The 25,966-nt window shown below is 46.1% G+C and overlaps 1 protein-coding gene across 2 annotated transcripts; it reads right to left on the reverse strand.

The window, feature by feature from the left end:
* Positions 1-2,280: 2,280 nt before the first annotated feature.
* LOC5666790 (uncharacterized) lies at positions 2,281-24,069 on the reverse strand. Of its 2 annotated transcripts, XM_061642594.1 has the most exons (4): positions 23,910-24,069; positions 23,686-23,785; positions 3,961-4,278; positions 2,281-3,813 (listed from the first exon to the last, which is right to left on the reverse strand). In XM_061642594.1, exons 3-4 carry the CDS (start codon positions 4,095-4,097, stop codon positions 2,787-2,789), a joined length of 1,164 nt encoding a protein of 387 aa, XP_061498578.1. In that variant the 5' UTR covers positions 4,098-4,278; positions 23,686-23,785; positions 23,910-24,069; the 3' UTR covers positions 2,281-2,786. The 2 variants fall into 2 exon arrangements, with proteins under 2 accessions (XP_061498578.1, XP_001689401.3); XM_001689349.3 differs by having other exon boundaries at positions 23,686-24,069.
* Between the last annotated feature and the right edge of the window lie 1,897 nt (positions 24,070-25,966).

Raw genomic sequence — 25,966 nt, forward strand, 5'->3', positions numbered from 1 at the left:
ACGAACACGACCTCAACATTCGTTTCATTGCAGCGTGGAGCGTCGCCGCGATGAAACGCGATAATGAAATAGCAATGTAACCCAATCTACTAGCACGACCTTCTACTCACACAAACTCTACCCCTTTTCTTTTACAATGGTCGCGCAAAAACGTCTCCGAAGGTGGGAAGGGAAAACTCTCGAGCAAAGTCAATGGGCTGAACCTTCGGGTTCGAATGATTGAGTGGGGATGAGTCGACCCGATTCCCGACCATTTCTTTGTTTCGCTGAGACACGGCGCACGGCGAATGCTAAGCAGACTCCCCCCCCCCCTCCCCCCCCCTTTGGTCGATTGTCTCTATCGGTTCGTTTCTTCCTTGAAATTACGCACTTTGCACGCCAAAGTTTGCATGTGGTGAATCGATTGAACAAAAAAAAAGGCCGGAAAAGTGAAAGAAAATTCCCAGACACGCCCGGCACGGAAAGTTGGGCCATGGGAACTGGGCAAACATCGTAAAGCGTATATTTACATTCCAATGTTTCATCTCGAACTTTCAGCCAGTTTTGCAAGCTGTTGTCTAATTTTTCACTCGTTCGTATGAAAACCCCCACACCGACCGTCGTCCTTTTCCGCCAGCGCACCGAGGTTAAGAGCCAAGTATTTTGTCATGTTTTCTACGGCTCCGCTCCTATCCCTTGCCGCTCAGAGAACAGCAGCACTTGAACGGTACGACAATGCGTACCGTTAAGCGGGGCCAAATGGGGCATGTGGGGCGAAATGGGCACCTTCTATTTAATTTCACTTCAAAGATATATTCCAATGCTGGAAATGTGTTCTATGGACACCATGTAAGTTTCATAACCCTTTAATAACAAATAACCAAGAAAAATGCAAAATAAGATTTAGTATCATATTGAGATAATTTTTGCCACTTCGAAAATTAAAGCTTAAACCAGTGTCACAGGGTTGCGTGGAAGTTTTACAAGGTACAGTGGCCGGCAAACTAAAGTGCCCACAAGGTGTTTTATTTGATTAAAGGTGTTTTATTTGATACGAGCTGATTTTTTTTATTTACTGATTGTGTGTGTTGGCATGTAGGCCTGTAGTAACATGTTTTTAGTTTTCAAGCCCCATCTTTTTAAGAAATAACTCAAAGTGTTTATTCATGATGCTAATATAGGTATCAGCCATCGTAATACTTTCGATTCACGATACATATCTTTTAAGATATGACATTTCTATACAATTTGTCCCAAGAAAGCTAAGCAATTGAATGCGTATTTTTACTAATATAACAAAAATTACAAAAATGCTTCACGTGGGGCAAAATGGGCAGTTACGCTTGAGGCAAAATAGGCAGATGCTTTCGACATATAGCGCTTGGTGAGGCTATGGTTTTGTATTTGTCCCCACAATAATAGTAACAGGTACAACTTCAAAAGATTCGACTTTGTAGATTGATACGTGTAAAAACTATTTTGATAACATAATTTTTATTAAGTCAAGACACAATTAAGTCTCGAAAGCCTGCATAGGCCGGCATGTCCGCTTAGGACGTTACACCAAATAGAAGAAGAACATAATTTTGAAAGAATTGTAAGGGATTTCCTGAACAGCAAAACAAAAGATAGGACGAGAATACCTTTTACGAAACGTGCGCAAAAGCATAGACCATTACCTAGGCGCAGTTGTTGTGGCCCATATTCCCCCGTGTTTCGACGTTTCACATGTTGTGTAAATATGCCCATTTTGCCCCAGGACTATGCCTATTTTGCCCCGCGTGTCAAAATAGCATCTCGCAAAACATCAAACTTTTATTTTACACTTTTTTCATGTGTTTAAGTTATTTTCAGCCTATGTGGCAAATTTTTAGCAATAGATAAATGGTGGAGGCATGTAATAGTGTAAGAATAATTTGTGTTTTGTGGCATATTCAAAGGAATACGCAGTAAACTGCTTAACATGCCCATTTTTCCCCGCTTTTGCCCTGCCAATCGTCGCAAACGTTCAGCGCGAGCCGTGGCACTCGACACGATTCGGGCGAAACTTTCTACCGAAAAATGCCAGGAAACTCGATACCGAAGAATACCAGGAGATGGCGGAGCCTGAGATGCAGAAAGGGAAAGAACACACACAGACACTCACATTTTAACAATAGGCAGCAATAATGGTGGAAAGCGGAGGGGGGAGTTGAGTGAACAGATAACAGATCAACCACGTTTGTTTCTTTTTTTTTTCGGTCTCACTTGCGTGCGTGGGTGAACGAACCGGGCCCATCAATAGAAATAAACAACCGCACGTTTTGTTTGCTTTGAGGTTATCTTTATCCATATAGAGCGAGTGCTGGTTGTTGTAACCATTTACAGGAAACGATATCGCGGCTGATGGAGTTTGGGGTTGAATAGCGACCGCTACGACGAACCCGGGCCGCGGGTCAGACACACACTGGTTCTGGAGGAAAGCGTGCGCTGGCGCTGGAAGATGGAGACGACCCGCGGTAGTGACGACCGCCCCTTTTGCCACCTCAAGAGAAATGGGAAAATGAAAGGAAAACAAAAAAGAGGCGCACCGCTTGCCGGGGAAAGAAATTTTCTGCCGGCCGCTACAAGCATTAGGTGATAATGTTTGGTAAGAATAATTTAAACACAAAAAAACAGGATTACATACACAATATGAACAGGCTCTGGATGAGCTCTTGGCAGGCAAACGAAAAACCTGCACAACCGTTTCGATCATCACATTAGCTTCAAATGGCAGAGGCACGTGCCGGCTTACGGCACGACACACCCTGCCTGGCACAGATACGTTAGCAGCAGCAGTCCGGCAAAACCCCCGTACAATGCTCCCAGACGGTTCGATAGCGCCGTGGACCACCCGTGGTCCCCGTGGCGCGCCACAAATACCTACTGCAGTTGTGATTGTCCTTCTTGATCCGATCGCGCACCTCCGGCTCGATGAACTTCTCGTGCTTGGAGCCCTTCTCGCCGGCCAGACCGGGCCGCACCAGGAACTCCTGATCGGCGGCGACGGCAGCGACCGCCGCCTGCTGTGCCGCCCGGGCCGCCCGGTTGCACTCGTACGACGATATCTCGTCCTCAAACTCCGACACCACGAACACCCACTTCGGTATCTCGAACCGGATCAGCCCGAGCAGGTCGCGCACGTAGTCGAACTCGTCCACGAACGTTTGGTACAGCTTGTTGCCGAACCGGCAGGACAGCTTCATCTCCAGCCGCCACTCCTGCTGCTGCTCGATCGTGGGCGTGGCGGAGGGCGTACCGGACGACTGGGCGGAACCGGCGGTCATCGCCGGCGCACCACCGACCACCATGCTGCTCATTGCCTTGCCCGGTCCGTTCGGGACGGCGGTTGGGCCGAGCGGGACCCCGTTGGCGGGAGTGGCACCACCGCCCGCTCCGGGCACTGGGGCAGCCTGCGGACCGGCACCACCGCTGCCCGCGCTCGCCGGCTTCGTACTGATGAACGAATCGTACAGCCGACCCAGTATCATGAGCCGCGTGTGCCGGCACGACTCCCGCACCAGGTTCTGCTTGGTGAGCTTGAGGGCGGCGGTCACGTACTCGCGCACCTGCGTCTTCTGCTTCTGGATCACGTGGTAGCGGGTCGGGTTTTCGAGCCGCGTCTCCACCTGCAGCACCTTCTTCGGCAGCTCGATGTCGATGTTTTCGAGCGGCAGCCGGACGGACAGGACGGGCGGCCCGGGCGAGGTAACCATCGACCGCGGGCGCGTCTCGCTGTTTTTGATCTGCTCGCGAAACAGCTGCTGCTTGAGCTGCGTCCGGGAGGAGATGTTCAGCTGGGGGAAGCTCGTTCTTTTGTTAAGATTGGTTCGAGAAAGGGAGTTTAAATAGTGAATAGATCGTAAGAGCAGTACGCACGGGTACGGGTACGGAGCAACAGGGAATCGGTTAGAGCGGTTGCAACCGCACGCGTCGGTTAGCGAACAGTGGCACACTTACTGATCAAACGCGGACACGGTGGAGGAGCGCAGGTCGCGCACAATGTTGACGTCGCGCGATTTGTCCAGCAGCGAAAAGGCGTCCTCCTCGTACCGGCTGCAGTCGACATCGACCAGTATGCGCTCGAAATTATCCATCGTGGGGCGGGAGAGGGGAGAGAGGGGCTCGCAGCTCGCAACCTAATACTGCTTCGTACCGGAACAGCAGGCACTTTCAACAACGGTGAACACTTTCAAACGCACACGCTCTCCCTAGTTCGTATCGGCCACCGCGAATAACATTTCAGGTGGAGGGAAGGAGCAGGGAGCTTTTCGAAACCTTTGCGGGTGTGTGAAAAAGAACGGAAGGAAAGATGAATTTAACTTTTGGACGGTTTTTCTTTTACATTGGGGGTTAGACAATTCTCGGAAACAGATGGAAAAAGTAACAAGCTTTGCTCTTTGAGTATTTGGTAACAGGATCATATTGTTAAAGACATTGCATTGCTTCTAACGTATTCTCTATGCTTCCATTGGTTTTATACCGATCTAAATAAAATTCTAGTAAAAATAACATTAAAAAACTAAAGCCTGATCAGCGTTACTTTCCAGCGGTTGCTTGGATACGTTTTGCTTAGTTCACATCTATACAATTGCAACCGTCTTGGTTATGGAAAACGCAACGCCGACTCAGATTGCAATGTTTGGAAAGGTTAGGAGAAAAATAATGCAAATTACAGCCAAAATTCAATAGACTAACACTTTTTCGTTAAACACTCAATAGTTTGCTGGTAGTTAAACTAAAAGGCATGCGTTTGTATGGAAAACTGGGTTTTGAAAGGTTAACCAAAATCTCATGACCTGTTTAAACAATTGTATGACAAAGCATGCCAACTAAACATCACATATTCAATAGTTGGAAGTCAATCGCTGTTCAATCAGTACAGGGTTCCCCACTATTTAGTGGTTTATTCCCATGAATTTTTGGTGGGTTCCCATATTTTTTTAGTGCGTTCCCACGATTTTTTGGCTGTTTCCCAGAATTTTTCGGTGCAATTGTATTGATATCCAATCGGAAAATACCAATAAATTATGGAAACGAATAAAAAATCTATGGGATACTATCAAAAAATCTTAAGATCGCACCAAAACATCATAAGAACCGACCAATAAATCGTGGGAAACCCTGTATATACATTAATGCGTGGTTTTTCGAGCTTTGATAAAGATCGACATTGATAAAGAATGTCATCTACAACGTTTGAGGAAAGGTTTCCAATAAGTAGTCGAAGGAACTGTACAGCATGCCTCAAAGTCAAAAGATATGTATCTTACTATAGGTGGCTGCTACTGTAGGTCCGGCAACAAACAATGCAACAAACAAATATACTGCTATAAATAATCTTCTCATAGGGATAACAAATCATACTAGCCTACACAAGCTTTAAAGACTTTTTACTAAAGTACCACGCAGCCAGATAGTCAGTCCTTGCTAAGGGCGACGGTCCTTGCGAGGGAGCACAACGGGCAATATGTTAAGTCGTTTGATTTAGACGATAATACCGCAGAACCCGGATTCTTCGAGTAGTTCCTTAACTGAGACAGACTTTGATACTATTTCTAGAGACGAATTAAAAAGGCAACGTTATCAGAGACCAGAATGGGGTCAGGATCAGTTTCAGACATACCACCAATAGGCAATTTTAATTAGTTCAAGGACCAGTATTGGTACTTATATGTTACAGGATCTATATGGGATCAGAATCAGGATCAGTAGGGAAGTATGGGTATGGGTCTGGTATGGGTTCAGAATCCATTCCAGGTCCGGGATGTGATCGGGATTAATTCCACAACCGGCATGGTCACTAGTTCAAACACCTGTCTGGGATTGGAATCAGTTCGAAAATCAGTTCGATTGGAATCTTTAAAAACTCCGTTGCACGCTTCGGAAAGTTATTAAAAACCCCCTGATATTATCTTGGGGTTAACAAAAACAAACAAAAATTTTCTAGCAGTTGAAGTGATAAGTGCTCCGCTGAATATTCCAGAAAGACTCAATGTCAGAAGACTTTAGGTGGCCGCCACTGTAGACCCAGATGTATGAAATCGTTACAACAAAATTTCTAAAAAAGAGCTACTGTAACAAATAACCTTCTTTTAGGGGTAACGGGTCATGCCGGCCCATACAGGCTTTCGAGACTTATTAAGTACCACGCAGCCGGATAGTCCATCCTGGCTTAGGGTGACGGTCCATACGAGGCTTGAACGCAGGACGGGCGTGTTGTTAAGCTGTTGACGATAGTACCGATGAAAAACAAGAACCAGCATAGGCTCAGTGTAAGTTCTGATATGGGTTCGGGATCAATTCCAGGTTTTTGGAGCTGTTCCAGGACCGGTATAGGGTCAAGATCAATTCCAGGGCCGATATAGAATACCTCAAAGCGTACTTATATATTTTCTCAAAGCTAGCCTTACAGTATGCAATCTGTGGTACAAGATGTCTTTATTTAATGTTCAACCGATGGCCACCATTGCATGGCAACCATGTGGATCTCATCTAATCTGAAAACCATATTCCATTGCTAACCGGAAGAAACAAGCTTTTAAATACAAGCAAGTTCACTAAATATCACTTACAGTTTTCATTTTATAGCATTTTTAAAAAGAACAAGATATTTTGCGTACTCTGTACTTTTCGGGCATATGTAACTTTTTTTTTTTTTTTTTTTTTTTTTTTTTTTTTTTTTTTTTTTTTTTTTTTTTTTTTTTTTTTTTTTTTTTTTTTCTTTGGCTCAACAACCGATGTCGGTCAAGGCCTGCCTGTACCCACTTGTGGGCTTGGCTTTCAGTGACTAATAGATTTCCCCCCATAGCAGGATAGTCAGTCCTACGTATGGCGGCGCGGTCTATTTGGGGATTGAACCCATGACGGGCATGTTGTTAAGTCGTACGAGTTGACGACCGTACTACGAGACCGGCTCAAATGTAACTTTACCCAATAATATTTATTTATTTATTTATTTATTTATTAAATTCAACGTATGTAGCGACCTCTCGAAGCGGGGTTATACATCATCCCTTGTCAGGAAAGCCGTATAAAGATAGCAAATACATTGCCTACTAGTCGTTCACAAAGGTCACCCTGCCACAAAGATGCCCCGTAAAATATGCAATCCACGTTACAAAACCACTCTGTTTAGATGTGGATTGCCTGACGAAGAGGCACAGAGAGCTGCAAAAGCTCGACAATCGGCAATCGGTTCGACATCACATAAATACTTCATACTTCAACTTCAAAAAAACAATGGATTCGTTCCACCCAGCATCCCGCTGCCATTGCCATTGAGCGCCCAATAAAAGCGGCCTCCCCGCGAGAAGCACACGCATAATATTCTGCACTTCAAAAACCTCACACAGAGCACACAGCACCGGGACCGGTAGAGCAGGCAGAGAACCAAACAACAAAGCCACGTCGTACCACGTCGTCAATCGCAATCGACTTGCTCGTCATCCATGATGCATCCCGTGGTCCCAGCCCAGCTCCCGGATACTCCCGGTGAACGATTTGTACCTTCGTGCGCCGTGCCCGGTTTTCCAAGTCTCTCGAGGGCCAGCCGACAAAGGTAATCGCATAATCGCACACGGAGTACATCGGCGAAACGACTGCACACCGGTTGAGTTGAACGAGCGCTGTGCGTTGTGGGTAAAGCGCAGAACCGATGCGACGAGTGCGAACTCTCGGAGTGGAGCGCTTGCTGGTTGTATTTCGCTCTTTTCGCCCATTCCCGGTGAGTGCTGCTTCCCGTAATGATGCACTACACCGTAAGCGAAGGTAGCAAAGTGGCAGGCGAAGGTTTGAGACAAGCGTGGAAAGGCAGCAAACACGCTCGCGCTGTGCCCCAGCACCAACGTCAACGAGCCATCCAACGCAGAAGCCCGGGCGCTTTATTTCCCTTGGCTGGGCTGCTGGGTTTAGTGGATTTCAAGCGCAATTCCTTTTTGTTCTTCTTTCTTTTCATTTGACTAGCCGTAACGTTTACGGACTGCCTGGCTGCCGGGTAATAGAACCATTTGCAATTCTAAGGACGGTAAAATTGCGGCTAAACTGCTTTTGATTTTTATGAACCACAGAATGGAAGGGATCATTCGTCTCGGGTTTGATTTTACACTTTTTTACGATTTTACTGGCGACGGCCGTCAGAAAGACATATTCGCTGCTCCCAGATTCGCCTTATCGTTAACTTACTAAGCGAAATTATTTATTTCTTGATTAAGTGTGTGTGTGTGTTTTTTTTATTTTTTCTTCTGCTCGATAACATCAGCATTAGTGGCTCATCATCATCATCATTTTCCCTTGCCTGTTGGCGTACATGTTTCCCATCGGCCTGTTGTTACTTGTTCCCTTTCCCTAATGGCTCCATCTTCAGCGTGAACCGACTCGCGCCGTTCAGCGCTAGTGATGAGAGCTCGGAATCGGAACTACCTGATTAAGATTCCGTCTGTGGAATCAATTTCGATTCCGGAATCGCTCTGTAATCATGGCTCCGGAATCAGAATCGGTTCCGGATTCAGAATCGGCTCTAGATTCGGAGTTGGCTCCAGAATTTCTATAGCATTCTAAATACATTTGATGTAAACTCTGGGCATGGGACATGCCAGATAGATTAAATTGAGTATGTTATTATTTGTTAAATAAATAAATAAATTTAAACCATGCAATTTATAAAATTTACTTCAATACGACCAAAAATGAACATTTGGGAGATCAGAACATAACGCCCTTGTTCTCAAATTCTTTTGGTTTTTAATCCAATTGCTATGGAGCTCGTTTTATGGTTATCAACGCGTTGTAAAACTGACCGAAAATGCATCCAGCAGATTGCATTGCAACACAACTAAACCTTCAATGCATACTGCAATGAAACGATTATTGCTTTTTCATAGAACTGTCAAAATGATTCCACGGTTTTTGCTCGCATGCACTGGATGCTTTGACCCTTATTTAATAAGCCGCAAAGGATTCAAATCAACTTTAAAAGGATTTATTCTCATGGTGATTCCGGAGCCGATTCCAAAGCTAACTCCAGAGCCGATTCCGGAAACTGATTCCGAACCTACTACCCGAAATTGATTCCACAAACATTAGAAGTTAGTCGGAATCGATTCCTTCCGGAATCGAACTTCATTTTTCCCATCACTATTCAGCACCCACCCGGGACAAGAAAGAAGAAAGAAAAAAAACACCAACGGCCGAATCGGATGCAGCACAAACGAGATGGAATCGGCGACACGTTATGGATCCTCTCCTCTCCAATTCTCAATTCTCAATCATCATCATTCGTCAATCTTGTACCTTTCCTTCCCCCCCCCTTCCCCTAACCCCCTGGGAACTGGTCGGTGAAAAACATCTTCCATTGTTCTTTGAATCCTTCCCCCTCGGCCCTCGGTTGGCCCACCGCTTCCCAAGTGTAGCTTATTTGTTGCGCCAGCCTTACCGGTAGGCTTCCAACGGACACAATCGGACAGAAGCAGCGAACCCACCCCGCCGCAACAAAAGAACTCGGGGCCTGAGAGGTTGTTCTGGTTTACTGTTTTCTTCCCCTCGCTTTTCTGCCTTATTTTTCGGCTGCAGCGTTTCGGTTTCCACGTCTTCCACGACAAAGTTAAGAACACACACAACCAAAATGCTTCCCTCCGAAAAACTCGACCCAATTGATCGGACAATACCGTTAACGGATTTTTTTTTTCCTTTTACAGTTTCTTTGTGGCCTTGAAGGGATGAGGGGTTGGAAAAGAATAAGCTGACATCTTGACACACACACACACACAAACACTCAGAGAAACGAACTACGAATCATCGAGAGCGATCCCAGTGACACAACATGGTCCACTAATCAGCGGACTATTGGAAAGCTGCTGCTCTTTACAAGCAACTGCCCCTGGATGCTGTAGCGTGGGAAGCGTGTGCCGCGGAGGTCGCGGTGGTCGAAGAGTGTTTTTGCAACATCCAATTTTTCGTTTGTTTTTTTTTTTTTTTTTTTGTTTTTTTGCTCCGGTAGAAGACTCTTTTCTGCTTCCCATTTTCCCTCCATTCGACCGAAAAGCCGGCAATAAAAGTAAGCTTAAAGGTGTACAAAGGTAGCGGCAGGTACATTACCCCCAGCTGCCCGTGCTCCTTTGCCCCAGCCACAGCAATGGGACACCACCTGGGTGGGCTTTTCGGGGATGATTATTGATTTTCTGAAGAGCTGTTTTATTTTCTTTTATTTTATTTTATTTTATTTTTTTTTTGCAAGAGGCTTTTGAGCCCTCCTTCGAGCTCATTGGACGTCCGCTTGAGCTTTGTGTGTGTGTGTGTGGGTGGAAATGGACAATGGACGAGAAGGGATTGGGTGGGTGGTGCGTTTTTGAGCATCAGCTAACCTCTTGTTCCCTCAACAACAACAACAACAACAACAACAACAGCAGCAACAAAACGACGACCCAAAAAAAACGTGGGAAAGGAAGTACACTATCTCCGGCGGTTGCGGTGTCAGCACCAGTGTATGATCGATTTTTCCGCGGCAAGAGGGGTTTCCACAAAGACACACACACACACACACACACACACACAAACCAACCCTCACGCGGATTCCTTCTATCTCCGCACGCAGGGCGCAACGGTTTTTGGGAGAAACAGCTGAACGTGGAGATAGCGAGCGGGCGGCCGGATCTATTATGGAAGCGGATCTATTAGCATTGTTTCGTGGGATTTTCCTCTCTCGCGCTCCCTGTGCTCCCATTTCCCCCATTCACGCTATCTCCCGGCGTGCTTATTCACTCTCACATTTTATCCATGTTAAACATCCTTCCCTCATCCACCGACTGCGGGCGCTCCGTGCCATTCCACTCCCCCCACCCAACAGGAACCCGGAGACAGCGTTCGTCTGAAGCGTTCACTCTTATCACGGCCGAAACAGGAGCATCCAAAACTGTGCTACCATAATAAACCGAAGCTGGCAAAGGTTTCCGGAGGATTTGCTCGCCCCACCCACGCCGAGGGTCTTGCTGAGAGCAGGTGACGGCAGGCCATTTCCCAATACCGACGCTTCGTCGGTATAGCATCTACACAGCCACACAACACACACACGCACACTGGGAATGATGACATAACTTTAAAGCTTCCCCGGTAGTGTGCACCTTCCAGGTTATGAAGGGGCTCGTGGCAAACGGGAACCCACTGGTGGAGTGAAATTTTCCCCCACCAAATGATGATGATAGGTCCCATCCCATCCGGTTGTGGGGAGGGTGTAGGGTCTCTGTCCGGAGGAAATGTTTTGTGCGCGGGCTTGAAAAAATTAGAGCTTCATTTGCCAAACCCGGCTGTTTTTGTCGAGTGGAAGGAAGTTTCCCCGTACCCCCGTTCCACCATTTCCTCCCCATTCATCATAACCCATAACGAGTTGGCTCCATCATTCAGACACAATCATCGCCGGTACGGCAAAGCACCTTCCCGGGGAGTCGCAATCGTTTGCTGCTCAGCAGCGCATGCATGCATGCCTGAATGTATGCAAACCTTACCCATTTCGCAAAACAACGAACTTTACTTATCTACGATGGCAATGCGATGGTGGCGTGCTCATTGCAGACCAGAGATGTCAAACTGATGGCCCGGGAGCCAAACTGTGACCCGCGAGGTCTTTTGGTTTGGGCCGCGACCGCTTGAGCCAAAATTTATTCGTTGAAGCATTTCTGCTTCTACAGTACATGTCAGTCAATTGCAGACTCCTGAAATATGAAGAGATTTTCAACTTCGTAGGTTTCTCTACTTTTTTTTATTAAAACAATACAAATCCGTATATTTGCTTTCACACTATTCCCTAACTTATCATGACCTTCAACGTGTTTTAATCCGTTATCTGTTTTATTTCATTATTTTCTATCAATTCTACGTAGTTGATGAAAAGACTCATGATTTTTTTTTCTATTTTGCTTATTTATACCTCTCAGTTCCGGTTTAGATATTTCGTTGAATTCAAGAGGTTTAATATGGTACGATTCAATAATTTCTTTAAACATTTCTCAGTAACTAATTGCCAAGCCATGCATCGTCGTAAAACCCTATCGGGGTTTTCTACCTTCTCTATATGCAAAAAAACGATATGAATTGCAAAAACTGTTGTAGTCATAGAATGAAAACCAAACATGGCTATTTTGACGAAAATGAGCATTCATTTCCGCACAATTTTAGCAAAATGGCAAAAACTATGTTAAACCCTTTACGATGATTAAATTTGTAGGTAACAAATATTTAATGAACAATTCTTAAAAGAAACAATCCACGGTTTAGTTTCAAGCTCATACAAAATCGTGAATGTCTTACTCATATGTACGTAGTTTAAGAACATTACTCTTTTTATTGTTAAGCCATCAGTCAAGACACGGCGACCAATTAAGCAATTTCTTAAAGCAGGAGCTTATGGCTCTGATTTTGGTCGCCATAATGAATGAAGATTTCTGTGGTGTTTGGTAGGAAGAGAATAACGGGTACTAATGTTTTGTATGACACCTTGCACTCCTCTTTAAAATTAAGATCTGAACTGGACTGAACGACCTGTTGTAATTTATGAACTTTAGACAGCACCAAAAGTAAGAATTCGCTACTTCAATTCAATTAGTTTTGCCCACTGAGTTGCCATAAAACTATGCAAATGTTGGAAATATCAATTGGAAATAATCTATTACAGCTATGTTTTTTATGTCAAAAATTAAACTTTAATAACGTAATTATTATCCCGAAATCAGATTTTTATATCGTATAATATAGTTTAAAAACTAGGCTGCGACCGGTGCTACTATTTTCAGTGGCATTTTGGCCCACGAGGACAAAAGAGTTTGACATCGCTGTTGTAGACGAAACTTTCCGCTCGCCCATGGACGAGCCGACTGTCCGAATGCGAACAGGATGGACGGTAGCGCCTTACGATGTGCAATCCGCATCACAAATGTAGCTTTTTGGTGGCTTCTAGTGCAGTTATTTTTTTGTTTGCAAAAACCACTGAGCCACACTCAGACACTAGTGGGGAGGAGAGAAAAAAAATTGTTTAGCCCATTTTCCACCACTTCTCTATTCCTCCTCCTCCACCTTCGCTGCTGCAGTCATAAGCTTCACACACTGTTCCTGACGATTTTCTCACATATGTACACACTCAGCCACATAGCTACACAAAAGCTCACTTCCATTAGCAGCCGATTGACCGATTTGGATGTTATTTGCTTCCACTCCGATACCGCACGGCCGCACACACACACACACGGCAAAACCCCAGCGGTGGATGGTTTGCTGACGCGCCCGGAACAACACGCACCGAAAATAAACCATAGCAAAATATTAGCCGTCCGCCGCGCCGCACGCCCCCGCAAGGCATCAAGGCTAAAAAGGATCGGGCAGCTGCTTACCAGCGTACAAGCGGCTGCGGTATGCTAAAGCAAACCAGAGGCAGAACCAAACCTACGTGCGCAGTTTCGTCGGCACGATCGGCTCAAATTATGTCGAATATTAGGCGGCCAGGAGTCCCACATGCCTACAGGTTGGTGGGGGAGGGAAGATGATGCAGAGATGAAGCCGGAAACCTCAACCGCCGAGGGAGCAATAACCTGCCACGATGGATAGAGGTCGCTGCAGTCGACGTTAGCGTACGTGATCATCATTTTAAGCTCCGCCACCAGCCGGGCAGGGCCATTTCTTCCCTGCCCTGTGGGCTCGTTGTGTGTGTGTGTGTGTGTGTGTGTGTGTGTGTGTGTGTGTGTGTGTGTGTGTGTGTGTGTGTGTGTGTGTGTGTGTGTGTGTGTGTGTGTGTGATTTCCAACTGCTTGTAACAAATCCATGTATTTATGTGTGTTTGTGGGTGTGTTTTTATATGAACGTGCGCTTGTTGTGACATTCAAAATCCCTTGAAATTGTCTTGGCTTTTTGGGGTTGGTGAAATATTATTGCGCTTTCCTAACCTGTTTCTGGACCGTTTCAAACAGGAAACTTTGCCGCATGCATTCCACCCCAGCGTCAGTGAACCATTGCAAAAAAAAATGGTACCAAAAAGCACAATCCAATAAATGTGTGAAATATTTAAATACAAAACACAACCGTACACAAAATCAACCTTTTACAACAAGCAAAAAAATTCATCCCGTTTGTGCTTTCGTGTTTTTTTTTAGCCAGCCTTGTAATCCGAGAAGCTCGTGCCCAATACCGATGCACAACACATTCACACAGATACATGCACAAGCACACAGATTGTACTTTCTTCTTTCCGCGGGGACACGGCCATTGCAAAGCAGGGGGCTCATTTTTTATTCATGGCTCAGCTACATTTCGAGCGCGCGGGTTACGGTGAAGAAATGTGTTTTTTCAACTTTCTTTCCTTTTTTGCAAACAGCCACGATTGACCCTCCACCACACAAACACACACGCCGTGGAAATGTGTTCTCGCCTTGTGATGTGGTATAACGGCTAGTGCTTCTATACCTTTTTTTTTACTTCTGTAGCAGCGAGAATGTAAAATGGCGTGTCCGGGCAGCAGCAGCTCAGTTTCGCAGCAAACAATTTCAAACCAGCAGACCTGGCCCGCACCTTTCCCCGCAAGCGCCGAAACGGTGTGCATTTGGTGGACGGGTTTGCATTTATGTGTGTGTGTGTGTTTTTTTTTTCAGATCATTCGCTCTCGGTGGCATTTTCGCTTCAATTGAACCATTTTGCCGTGTCCACACCTGAGATTGAAACATGCCCCGTCCCCGCTTTCAGGCGAGCAGGAGTCAAAACCCACAAAAACCTTCCAACAGGCCGATATTTATATCCAGTCTTTTTTTTCGGTCAGAATATCCAGCAGCAGGGTACAGTTCGAGGGGAGGGTATGTAAGCAAAGCACAAGCGCTGGCGGGAAATTACAGCTAAGGCCAGCAATATACAGCGTCGCTGCGGGATACGAAGCAGCCGGCGATCGGGCGGGCGAAAGTAAAATTTAATTTCCGAATTTTTATGCCATCAAAACATGGCGAGCTGTGCAGGATGGAGTGGGGAGAGGGGGATTTGAAGGTCTGAAAATAATAACGTTTTGTTTTTCGTTTCATAAAAAAAACACAGAACGTTTTTTTCTCCCTCTCTCTCCCTCTGAGAGTCACATTTCTTTCTAGTAACTAGGTTCGGGTGAAGAATGGGTTTCGTTGGTGCTTTAATTTAAATTTTTAATTTAAAAAAAGAGAGAGATGATTTCCATTTTGTAATTATTTTCTGTACAACATGATTATGGAAATGTTGCAGCGTTTATTTTTTATCATTATTCCGTGCCCAAAGCTCGACCGAACTTGAAATCATAATCATGTTCGTATTCCCTTGAGAATCGCACAACAATCAAAAGCACTTTGTAGCGAACTGTGCGAGAGCGTAGCATCACGGTGTCGCGTCAAGCAAGCGATCTTCCAAACGAAAGGTTGTGTGATCGATTCTCAATGACACGGGGACAGATTTCGAAAAAAAAGTGTTGTGATTAAGGAAACCATATTAATTCACTGCAAAGATAGTGAAAAGCTCTGCTGAAAAATATGTAAATTCCTTAGAATCATTTCCACCTGTGAAGCAATAAAAAAACACGTGCAAATAATAATCGTTATTGTGAAAAATTAATATTCTTCCCGCAACCGAAACAAAATGATCGAAAATTTGTTGCTCTCACACACACACACCTGCATGCGTGTTTCATTGTATCTCTTTTGTGCGCCTTTAGCCCCATCGTGAGGGAACACCAGCACTAAGGGGATATCGATGGCAGGTGTCGAATAAAAATTCACTTAACCTAGCGAACCACGGCACACGAACCCGACCCAATCCGTGTGAAGGTCGGGAACGATGCTGATGGGTGTGTGGTGTGAAGCATGATGGGTTATAATAATTTTCTCCTACTTCCCCTATCCTTGAGCTTTCCTCATCCGAAAGAAAAAATCCCCAAAGCAGCCAGGGTTAATAAAGTTTACGGCCGCCGGAGAGAGATCAGCTCCAACGTGACGTTGGATTGGGGCAGCACCTGGATGGCGTGCCACGGCTAGATAGATGGCCTGGCGCCGCTGCCAGTCAACCATCGGTCTCACTGTGGGTGAAAATTAAAAAGCAACACACAACTGTCTTTTACATCTTAAACGGTGGAAAAAAACAACAACATCACGGAATGCTGCTAGCAATCAAGGGGCAGTAAACGATGAACAAAAACAAAAACTGAGCCCAAAACATACTTCAGACAAAAATCGGCATTACAAAAACATTGCCTAAACTCGACTGGGTTGCCTCTTTTTTTTTCTTGTGTCGTCCCCCGAGCCGACCACATTTGCCCACAGTGTGCTGCGAGGCACCGTCGCAGCATCCGCTCGACCGTACCAGCGAAACCAAGGGCGGAAGATTTATGTGCATTGACATAAATTTTTATGACAAATCACTCCCAGTTGATGACCCACCGAGCGACGGCTTCGGGCGGACGGCAGACGCACCAGTCTTCTGCGAAACAGGGTTGGCCGACCGCGAGGAGGAAGAGACAAAAAAGCTACATTTATAAACTGCCCGCCCCATTACGCTCCCTCGCAGAGGGCACTAGCTTCACGTTTGTCTTCTTTTGTCGAGTGGATGATTCCTGCACCTTTTTTTTGTTGTTGGCTGTAATTCTTAGCTCGCGTATGCTCCTTCGATGGAGGATTTGTTGCTGGGTAGCTTCGAATCAGAAAGGTTGATTTGAATCAATACATAAACAAACGCACATAAACCACAGAGCGTCACAAAATGACAGGGGATGGGGAGGGTGATGGTTTGGATCGTTAAAGTGATTGTTTTTTTGCAGGTTTTAAATCTATTTTTGCGCTGCTCTCGATGTTTCGATCGATATTTTCCTACTGCTTCCCTTTCGTCGGTAGTGTGCCACAAAGTATCTTGCCTGCAATGTTTCGCACAGCCGTAGACGTAACCAACAAAAAAAAGGTGGAGTAAAAAGGGGACGTACGCGACTAATCGATACAAGAGGAATAGCAAAAATTGAAACCCTCCTCACAGCAGCCATCCGAACCTGCCCTGTCATCGGAAGGCCGTGGCGGTGTCGCGATGGCAAATTAGCAATCATTTTCACCAACTGTTGCTGGCTTGCTGTGAATAGGGGCGAAAATGAAAAATGACTCTCCAGCGACTAACCCTCCAAATTGCGCGCACACACACACACGTTTCAGATTGGCTGTGCTTAAAAGGAGAAAAAATGGAGCGAGAAATAAAAACAGAACCCACACAAAAGAGAGAAAGCGAGAAGGATCATGGAATAATATATACACCACGCACAAATCAAAATTATCCTCACTTTGAGCCGGCATTTTTTTTAATATTCAGCGAGCAGTAAGATCGAGGGTGAGGTTCGATTTTTCGCCTTTGCGACGCAAATTTTGTTCCTCCTTTCTCTGCTGCTCAGCACCGATCAGCAAAATCGCGCTTGGCAATGAGATATTTGCACACTCATTAATCATGCAAATTTTGGTAACCTTTTTCAAAGGACGGCGATGAAACTTGAAATCAGCTATCGTGAGAGAGAAAATGGATTAAAAAAAAACTACTGAGAAAAGAGAAAGAAGGTGATGCATTTTCGTGTGATTTTTTACCTACTAAACTTCGGCAACGGATCAATTGGGCTGGAGGATTTTTTTTCTTTCGAACGGAAACAACGCTTCGTTTGAAGTTTTTTGTTTTGGTTTTGCTTTACTCTCCCATCGCTTCGAAAATTTCCTGGTCACGGCACCACAAAATGACACAGCAAAGGTAGCGGGGAAAGCAAAAACAAAAGCCAGAGTTTTCATTTGTTCCATAAAGTGAAGTGAAAAAGTGCTCCACTCCACTAAACAGGCAAGATTACACGGAAACCTCACCAACCTTTTCCCCTGTTTGCGCACCCCATTCGCCCCAACGCTCGTAACTCAACACGCTGATGTTGGCCGGCTGCTGCTGCTGCTGCTGCTGCTACAGCTTATCGTTTATTATTTTGTGGAAAGAGGTTGTTTTGTTTTGTTTGGTTTGGTTTTTTACAGTTTTTGGGTACATTCAGCGGGGTTTCGATGGTGCCCGGTCGCGGGAAAGAGATGTCGTCGTGGGATTGAAAAAGAAGCCAACCCCAGCTCCCATTTCCGCGAGCCCATGCCTCGGTTAGGCCGGCCTGACAGCTGGGTTGACCTTATCAGGTAATTGAATTTTCTTCCACAGCGCCATAGCCGAAATTCTGTTCGCCGACACATCAAACATGTTTCTTTTGGGGGAGGAGCATTCTGCTCGCGTTTTCATCTCTCTTTGCTACTTTCTTGCAGTAGAACCAGCTATACTAACCCTTGCAACAGACGGGTATTATCAAAATTCTGGAAAGCGGCGGCACCTGAAGCGCCAGAGCTCGGTGAGAATGGATGGTTAAAGTTTGATTTCGAATTAATATATTCAATACTATACACGATCCAGTTGCCGGTAATGAAAGCCGCGAGGAGTGGCCTTCCCTTCCCCTTGGGAAGAAAACCCTTGGAACCCCTCTCTCCTTCACAGGTCGGCCCAGTCCAGCTCTAAATCATGATTTCCGATCGAACTCAAATGTTCCAGGAAGCGAGGGCTTTTGCCTTTTCAACGTAAGATTTGAAATATTATTACTGTGAACCCTTCTTCGCACGCTCGGTGCGATTCAACATCTTAAATCTCACTCCGCTCACGGTGGATACGGGAAAGTTTCGGGAGTAACGTAACAACCCCACCGCCCCTGCCACAAACCAAGCATCTGCAGAGGTACAAACAATTTAATTATGAGCAAATCTTTACCGCGATCTGTTTCACCCCCAATTTCGCCTTTCCATGCTAACAGGTCCCAAGTCGTTTCCCTAGAAGGTGCCTTGCTCCGAGTGTTATCGTTTGCCGGACCGAAGGATCTTGGATCTTCCAGCAAACACTAAAGATCAATCAATCAATCGCACACCGGTGTGTGGGGGTGTCGAAATGAGCGCAACGATAGAGCGGCCCGCCTTGGCTTATCTGTAACGAGCCGAAGCAAAAAGGTTGCCGGAGAGTTCCTAAGAACTTGCCGTTAGGGATTTGTAGCTAAATGCAAATCTAATTAAAAGTTGTTGAGCGAATGCAAATTCCACCGTGGACGACACTGGTTCATCTAAGCGTGCCAGACGAAAGGTGAGCGAGTGAGTGTGCGGGAAAAACAGGAGAATATACTATCGATTTTTTCTCTCCGTATTCTTGCGTTGATTTTGCGAAAGCTTACCCGTCATCACACTAGACAGGGGTTTAATTATGAGTTTTACATTCTCTCAGCAGCTCTAAACACCTCTCGGAGGTGACGGAAGAAGGTATGTAATTAAAAAAGGGCTCCCACTCATCGCTTCCCAAAAAGGTCTGCACTGAAGCAGCAACGAAAGCACACAGACTTCAACCACTGCTTGATATAGTATGATAATGCGCACGACGAAGTTGCACAAAAAATCTGCCAAAAAAAAACAAGTGACCCACCCGCAGCCAAGAACTTCTGCGAACTTCTCAGAAGAAGTGTGTCCAGAAGTTTTCGCTCCCCGAGTTGCTCGAGGTGTGCACTAGTGATGTGCTCTCTGGAGCGCACCCAAGACTCCGATCCGACTCCAACTATTGTTAGTCCGATGCCAACTCCGGCAAAATGGGAACCACTAGTTCCGCCCGGATTCAGAGTCGTGCGGAGTCGTCCGGAGTCGTCCGGAGTCGTCCGGAGTCGTCCGGAGTTGTCCGGAGTCATTCAGAGTCGTCCAGAGTCTCATTGGAGTCGACCGGAATCAGACTACTCCGACTTCAAACGACTCTGGACGACTCCGAACGACTCCGAACGCCTCCGGGCGACTCCGAGCGACTCCGGACGACTCCCAACGACTCCAGACGACTCTTGATGACTCCGGACAATTCCGGACGACTCCAAGCGACTCCGAGCTAATCTGCACGACTCTGGACGACGACTCCGGGCAACTCCGGGTAATTCCGGACGGCTCCAGACAATTCCGAACGACTTCCGAACGGATCGGAGTCGACTCCGGATTTTTGACAACTCTACCCATTACCAATGTGCACGAGCAAAATCCCCCCCTCCCCCTGTGTTTCGTCCACGCGTTCGATACCTGTCAGCACAGCAAAGCACAGCAAACACAGCGCTGGGATCGATTGAGCCCATGTAGGAAAGGGCCCTTGGCTGCTTTGGCCGAGCTGCTCAATCAATCCTTTCCGGGTCGATAGAACCCTCTATCCCCCGTTCGCACTGGCAGGTGAAGCAGGTCACAGCAGTCTCGCCGAGCCTAATTATCGTTCCAAGCATCCCGGCTTGGATGCTGGCGTGATGGAGTTAACTCAGAGCGCTGTCTTCTGCACGCCTAAACCCTACAATCACGCAAACACACGCACGCTCTACCTCTGCAATACACACACACACACACACACACACACATGGCACAAGCGAGCGAAACAAGCCGCACGCAACCGGAACCCGTTGTGCCGAGGAAGCACAGCATCTGAAAGGAGTTTCGATCGATATTACCCTGATGGTTTGGCTGTGATGTGAACCTGCTCCTTGCCTTTTCCCTTGCCGACGATCGCCCAACCTACCTGATGTAAAGTCAACCCACCCAACCAATGCAGACCGAACGTCCCCTCACCAATCCTTTGGTGATTTCCGAGACTGTTAGCGCAGCCGAGATTGACAATAATTAAGTGCCAAATGGGTTCGCTTTTTTATGCTTCTTCTTCGTCTTCTTCTTTTTCTCCTTGGAAACGTCCCCAGCAACCTGGTGACGGATGATTAACCCAAATAGATTAGGGCCTGGATTTACGTACGGAAGCGAGGTTGCCCCCCCCCCCCCCCCCAAAACGGACTCCGTTTTGTATTTTATTTGTATTTTTAGACCCTTCAAATAGACTCAAGCGAGGCCCTAACTGGTTCAAAGTGAGCTCCTTTCCACTCGAGCGAGCCTTGTAAGCCCGTTTTCCCTCACTCCTTCCTCACCATCCTCCAGCCGTGAGAGCTTTAAAATGTGGCACAATATTGGTTTTAAATTACCGACCCTTCGGGGGAAGTTTTTTTTATTATTCTTTTTTAATGCCACGACCTCCTCCACCAGCCGTCTGCGATTGGTAAGAAAATGGTGCGTTCGAAACCCTACACCCCACCCGGGTACAGGTGTACTACTCGCCAACCCTCCCCCAGTCGCACTCGAATTGTCCCTCGTTGCCGCGAGTGCGAAGTGAAGCGAGAAATTGACATTTTATTGCCATTATCAACTGCCAGCCGCAGATGATATCGGAACACTTCGATACGCATCTGGATGAATTGGAGGATGAGTTCCATTCCCCCGTTATTGCTTCTTAGATATCCACTTCCACTCGTTGGCAGGTAGGTTTCCACTTTACATTTTCCATTTTTATGCGAATTTTATCTACACTCCTCCCTCATGCGCCCCAACTTCCCATCTCCAGCGGTTGAAGAATACGAGAGAGCCTGAAGGCGAGGCCGAGGCCGAGGCGCGAAAGGCAAAGGCTGGTATTATTGATTTTAATCACATGCTTCTGCCACCAGGACGATAAGGGTGAAACGGGGGACGCAGGTAGCAGGCCGCTCTGCCACCCTTTTCGGGGCGAGTTCATCACTGACGTCTAGATCCTTTAGATTCCCGCAGTAGCTCGGTGGAGTTTAGCTTGTTCAGAACTTTAAAGCGCTTCCGCCCTTCCCGGCCGTATAAAGTGGGAATTTGCATTTTCAGCTGGCGGGAGCTGCGGCCGTAGTTCATGGCTACAGTGCCCCGGGCGCTTTAATTGCTCTCTTCTACAGCAGTTAATCCGTGCCCTATTAACTCTTACTTACACACTCAATCAGTTCGCAATGCATACGTGCAATGGTGCGTTGGCAGGAGTTAGCAGGGTTGCTCAATTGCAGAATAATTTGAACCCGACGAAATGAACACATTAAGCTGGAAAAACATGTTGGTATTACATTTTGGTGGTAATGATCGTGGGGGGGGTACGTTGGAAGAATACTAGAAGCATAAAATTCACTTTCCTTTCCCACCATGCCCAAAAGGGTCTCATTTTACAGCCCAATCCAATCAAATGGTGGGTTGATTTTTTTGTTGTTGTTTCATTTGTTACCCCTTTTTATCCCAAAGGGAAGGAGTCGGAAAATTGGTGAATTGTGAATTGAAGCTAAAAACCGTTTCATCAAACGCAGCCAAATTATGACAACTCAATACATCGCGCCGGCCACACCGGGCGGTTCCCCGTTTACTGCCGATTTGTTTAGCGGCCCAGGCACGGAAGCACGGAAAACCCCGTTTTTCCCGAATGCTCGACACGTTTCCCGCACCACTTGTTTTTCTTGGCCAATATTTTCCACACCAACCCAGCCAAATCGTGGCTGCCGTTGTTGTTGCGCTGGTGAAGGGCCATGGAAACATGTTTAACTTTACGATGCAGCCGCGAGCCGATACGTTTGGCAGTGGGCCAAGCGCGCGTTGGACGGGTTGGCGAAAGAAACTGGATGAAAGAATCAGCTGTTGAATTATTCAACGAAATTTCGGAACAGCAACCGGAGGGTAAATGATCTCTCGGAGCGGGATGATGATGATGATGATTCGCTTCGCAGATACGTGTCTTGGCACGTGTACGTGTGCTTGCTATTGGAGAGTTGGATGTTGAAGTGGTTTTGTGTTTTGTTGTTTTTTGGGTAAGACTTCTTTTTTACCAGAACCAATTGTACGCTAAGCTCATAACAATCATATGGGTAGACGAAGACGGTTAGATGTAGCGAAATTAATAGTATGTAATATCCAATTTGTTGATTCATTCCTTTAACTTTCATCACCGGTTGAAATCCCTCTATCTCTCGCGCAAAACTCATAATTGACGTCACAAGATCCCCCCTCCGTTCGCTATTCGGAAAGGCAGAACAAGTTAACAGTAAGCGCTACAAGTCGTTGATTAAATCAAAAAACCATCTCGCACACGAAACAGAAACGAAAAGCAGAGAGTGAAAACAAAAACATCGCGCAAACAACAGGCCGGAATTGTGATAACACAACAACCAGAACCGGAGGGTTCTAATGAAACGAGCAATAAATGCTAATACGCCGCTCCGACGCTGATCGTTCGTTCCGTTAGTGTCGGCTGTTCGCGCATCTCGGCGAGGGTTTAAAACCACTGCGCAGGTCGCCACCGGCTGGGGAAGCTGCGCACGCTACTGGTGCGCTCTGTCTCGCTCACACTCTCCATTGCCGCGTGCTGTATAATGACGAGAATGAAGCGTCGTTTATTAGCACGGTCACTTTATCGGGATAAGTTTCGCAACTCGACGCGCATGTGGATGATGTCACTTTTTGTTGCTTTGCAACAGTTTTGAGAGTTTGGCAAACTTTTGAGAGATTTGTTATTAATTAAACAGTTTTTTTTTCTTATTAAAAAAATACAGGCAAAAAATCCCCAACACTTGACCAAGAGCTGCCCAACAGTCGCAGCGAACGACAGGAAGCTTGATAAGGGAGCTGATAAGAGCAATACACCCTTCCCAGCTTGCATCCGGCGCTTCGCAGCGCACACACAACAAAAAAAAACAGCAAACATCGTCTCGTCTGCTCGCGCACGCGATTATGAAATAATAATCTCCGAAGGCATACGCACAAAAATAGAATAAGCCCTTTCCCTCTCGCGACTTACCTTGCTTGTGACGCGCTCGAACGCACTGAACTCTGCCAGACGGTTGATATGGTATGGTACGGCCTACTGCGTCTTCGGTCACTGTCAAACTGAGACTGAACTGTTTGGTCCACACACAAAACATGTGTGTACCCAGTGGCGAGCAAAAAATAAAACAACACAAAATAATACCACACACTCACATGAAACAACACAAATCCGCGACTTTGCCTGCCGGCCCTTACCCGGTAAGCTAACCGGCTTAAAAGATTTTCACTGTGTAGGTGACGCACCGCACGACAGCATAGATCTCTTCACAATCCCCTGCGGGTCTGCGCCGAGCTAGTGAATGAAAACATACCGACCAGACAAACTGACACAAAGGTCTGTCAAAAAAAAAATAGCGCTGTGGTGTTGTTGATGAAGAACCTCGAGAGGATGATCATATGACTTGGCGAGGGAGGCGCGCGCGGGATCACACCATCAGCTGATCACGCGATTTCGGCAACCTTCAGGCGATGGGAAATAGAACGCCGTTTTCGGTGTTGGTGTGTAGCGTGTCTTGGTGCCTGTTTTTTTTCTTCTTCTGATGGATCAATTATCACATTTGATAAATGGCAACGATCCGATATAGTGTTATTATCGCATGACCGTTCTAGAAGAAGGTGTTACTGACTATCTTCCGGCAGGTGAAGGTGACTTTAGGTGTTGAAGCATTCCGATTAATTAAGTCTATCATTGGATGTACAATTCCATGCATTCGTGAATTTCCCAAGCATCCTTACTTATCCATCGCTCCCAAGCATCCAACCACGTGTTCATCATTTTCTGTATATCTTCCCACATCTTCCCGGTATAGGAGATACTTCAACGAACTGTTCTGGTAGTCCCTTTTAACGATAGTAGAATTTCTAAATCGTGACATTGAATATTATGCCAAGCCTGATCGATTTTTTGTACTGATGGGGAAAATGAAGTATTGGTAGGAATCAATTCCGGATAGTATGTCCGAAAACGACTCTGGAATCGGAGTCGGTCCCACAATCAGAATAAGCTCCGGAATCGGAATCGGCTCCGGAATCGTAATAAGCTTCGACATCGGTATCGGGTCCGGGATATCCATGAGAATGGATCGTTTTCAAGTACATAGAAATAAAACCCATCACCCAGATACTAGTGATGTGCCAATCAACGTGTTAAATAGGGGTAGAAGCATTCATTATACTGGTGGGAGTTCGGAATCGAACCTATCCAATTTTGATTCCGTGTTTGGAATCGATTCCGGAGCCGATTCCGATTCCGAAGCCGATTCCGATTCCGGAGCCGATTCCGATACCAGAGTCGATTCCGATTCTGTAGTCGATTTTGATTCCAAAGCCAATTCCGGTTCCGCGGCCGATTCCGATACCGGAGTCTATTCCGATTCCGGAGCCGACTCCGATTCTTGAGTCGATTCCGATCCTGGAGCCGACTACGATTCCCGTTTTGAATTCCGAAGCCGATTCCAATTTCGAAACCGATTCCGAGTCTGGAGCCGATTCCAATTCTGGATTCGGAATCGATAGTTCCGATGCCGAGCTCCCACATCTAAGTTATTGCACCTAAATCCCAACCGCATTGAATCTTCTCGGTACTTGCAAGTCATCAAACTGTTCAAGATTATCAGCACCTGTATCCGCTTGAATTCAACACTGACCAAGTAGCCAAGATGCCAGAGCGAAAGGAATTCCCGAAATATGCCACCAAAATGTGATTTCCAGCCTTTGTCCGAACTGACTCGATGGACCGATGCAGGATATTTTGAATGTTTTAATGATGCAAAACTTACCCTCAATGACGTGCCAGATGTCATCACACATGCTTAACGCTCAACATTCGTTCAGTTTACTGCCAGGTACAAGACACGTCAGCTTGCATCTTATCGCTGTCGGTAACAGCGAAACAGAATCCACATTGCCCAAACTCAGCATGGCGATTTTGAACATCAATATGATCTGCGTCGCCAGAAGAGCAAGCCACTATCGATTCATGTGTAGTTGATTATGTTTTTTTTTTATTTCATCACTAGCGAATTATTACGAGCATTGGTATTTGTTCTCCATTCTGCTATAACACAGCTCATTGTTGTTTCTTCCTTACCCTACCGATCTTGCTCCAACGCTTCTGTACCAGACTTCATTTTCAACAAATAACTGCATGCTTCACTCGCTTAAAGATGCTCGATCCTAACTGCTGAGCATTCGAGAGCTAAGTGGGATAAGGGAGGTGGTGCTAAGAGACTAAGAGAAATAAAACAACCAAA

The sequence above is a fragment of the Anopheles gambiae genome, chromosome X (genome assembly GCF_943734735.2).
Source record: "Anopheles gambiae chromosome X, idAnoGambNW_F1_1, whole genome shotgun sequence".
Classification (NCBI taxonomy): Eukaryota; Metazoa; Arthropoda; class Insecta; order Diptera; family Culicidae; genus Anopheles; species Anopheles gambiae.

What these genes read in the sequence shown, in the direction of transcription:
- LOC5666790 (XM_061642594.1), bottom strand. Translation starts at nt 4,097, where the DNA reads ATGGATAATTTCGAGCGCATACTGGTCGATGTCGACTGCAGCCGGTAC. An exon ending in ACCGTGTCCGCGTTTGATCA is followed by an intron (nt 3,814 to 3,960) that starts GTAAGTGTGCCA and finishes TCTTAACAAAAG; the next exon opens with AACGAGCTTCCCCCAGCTGA.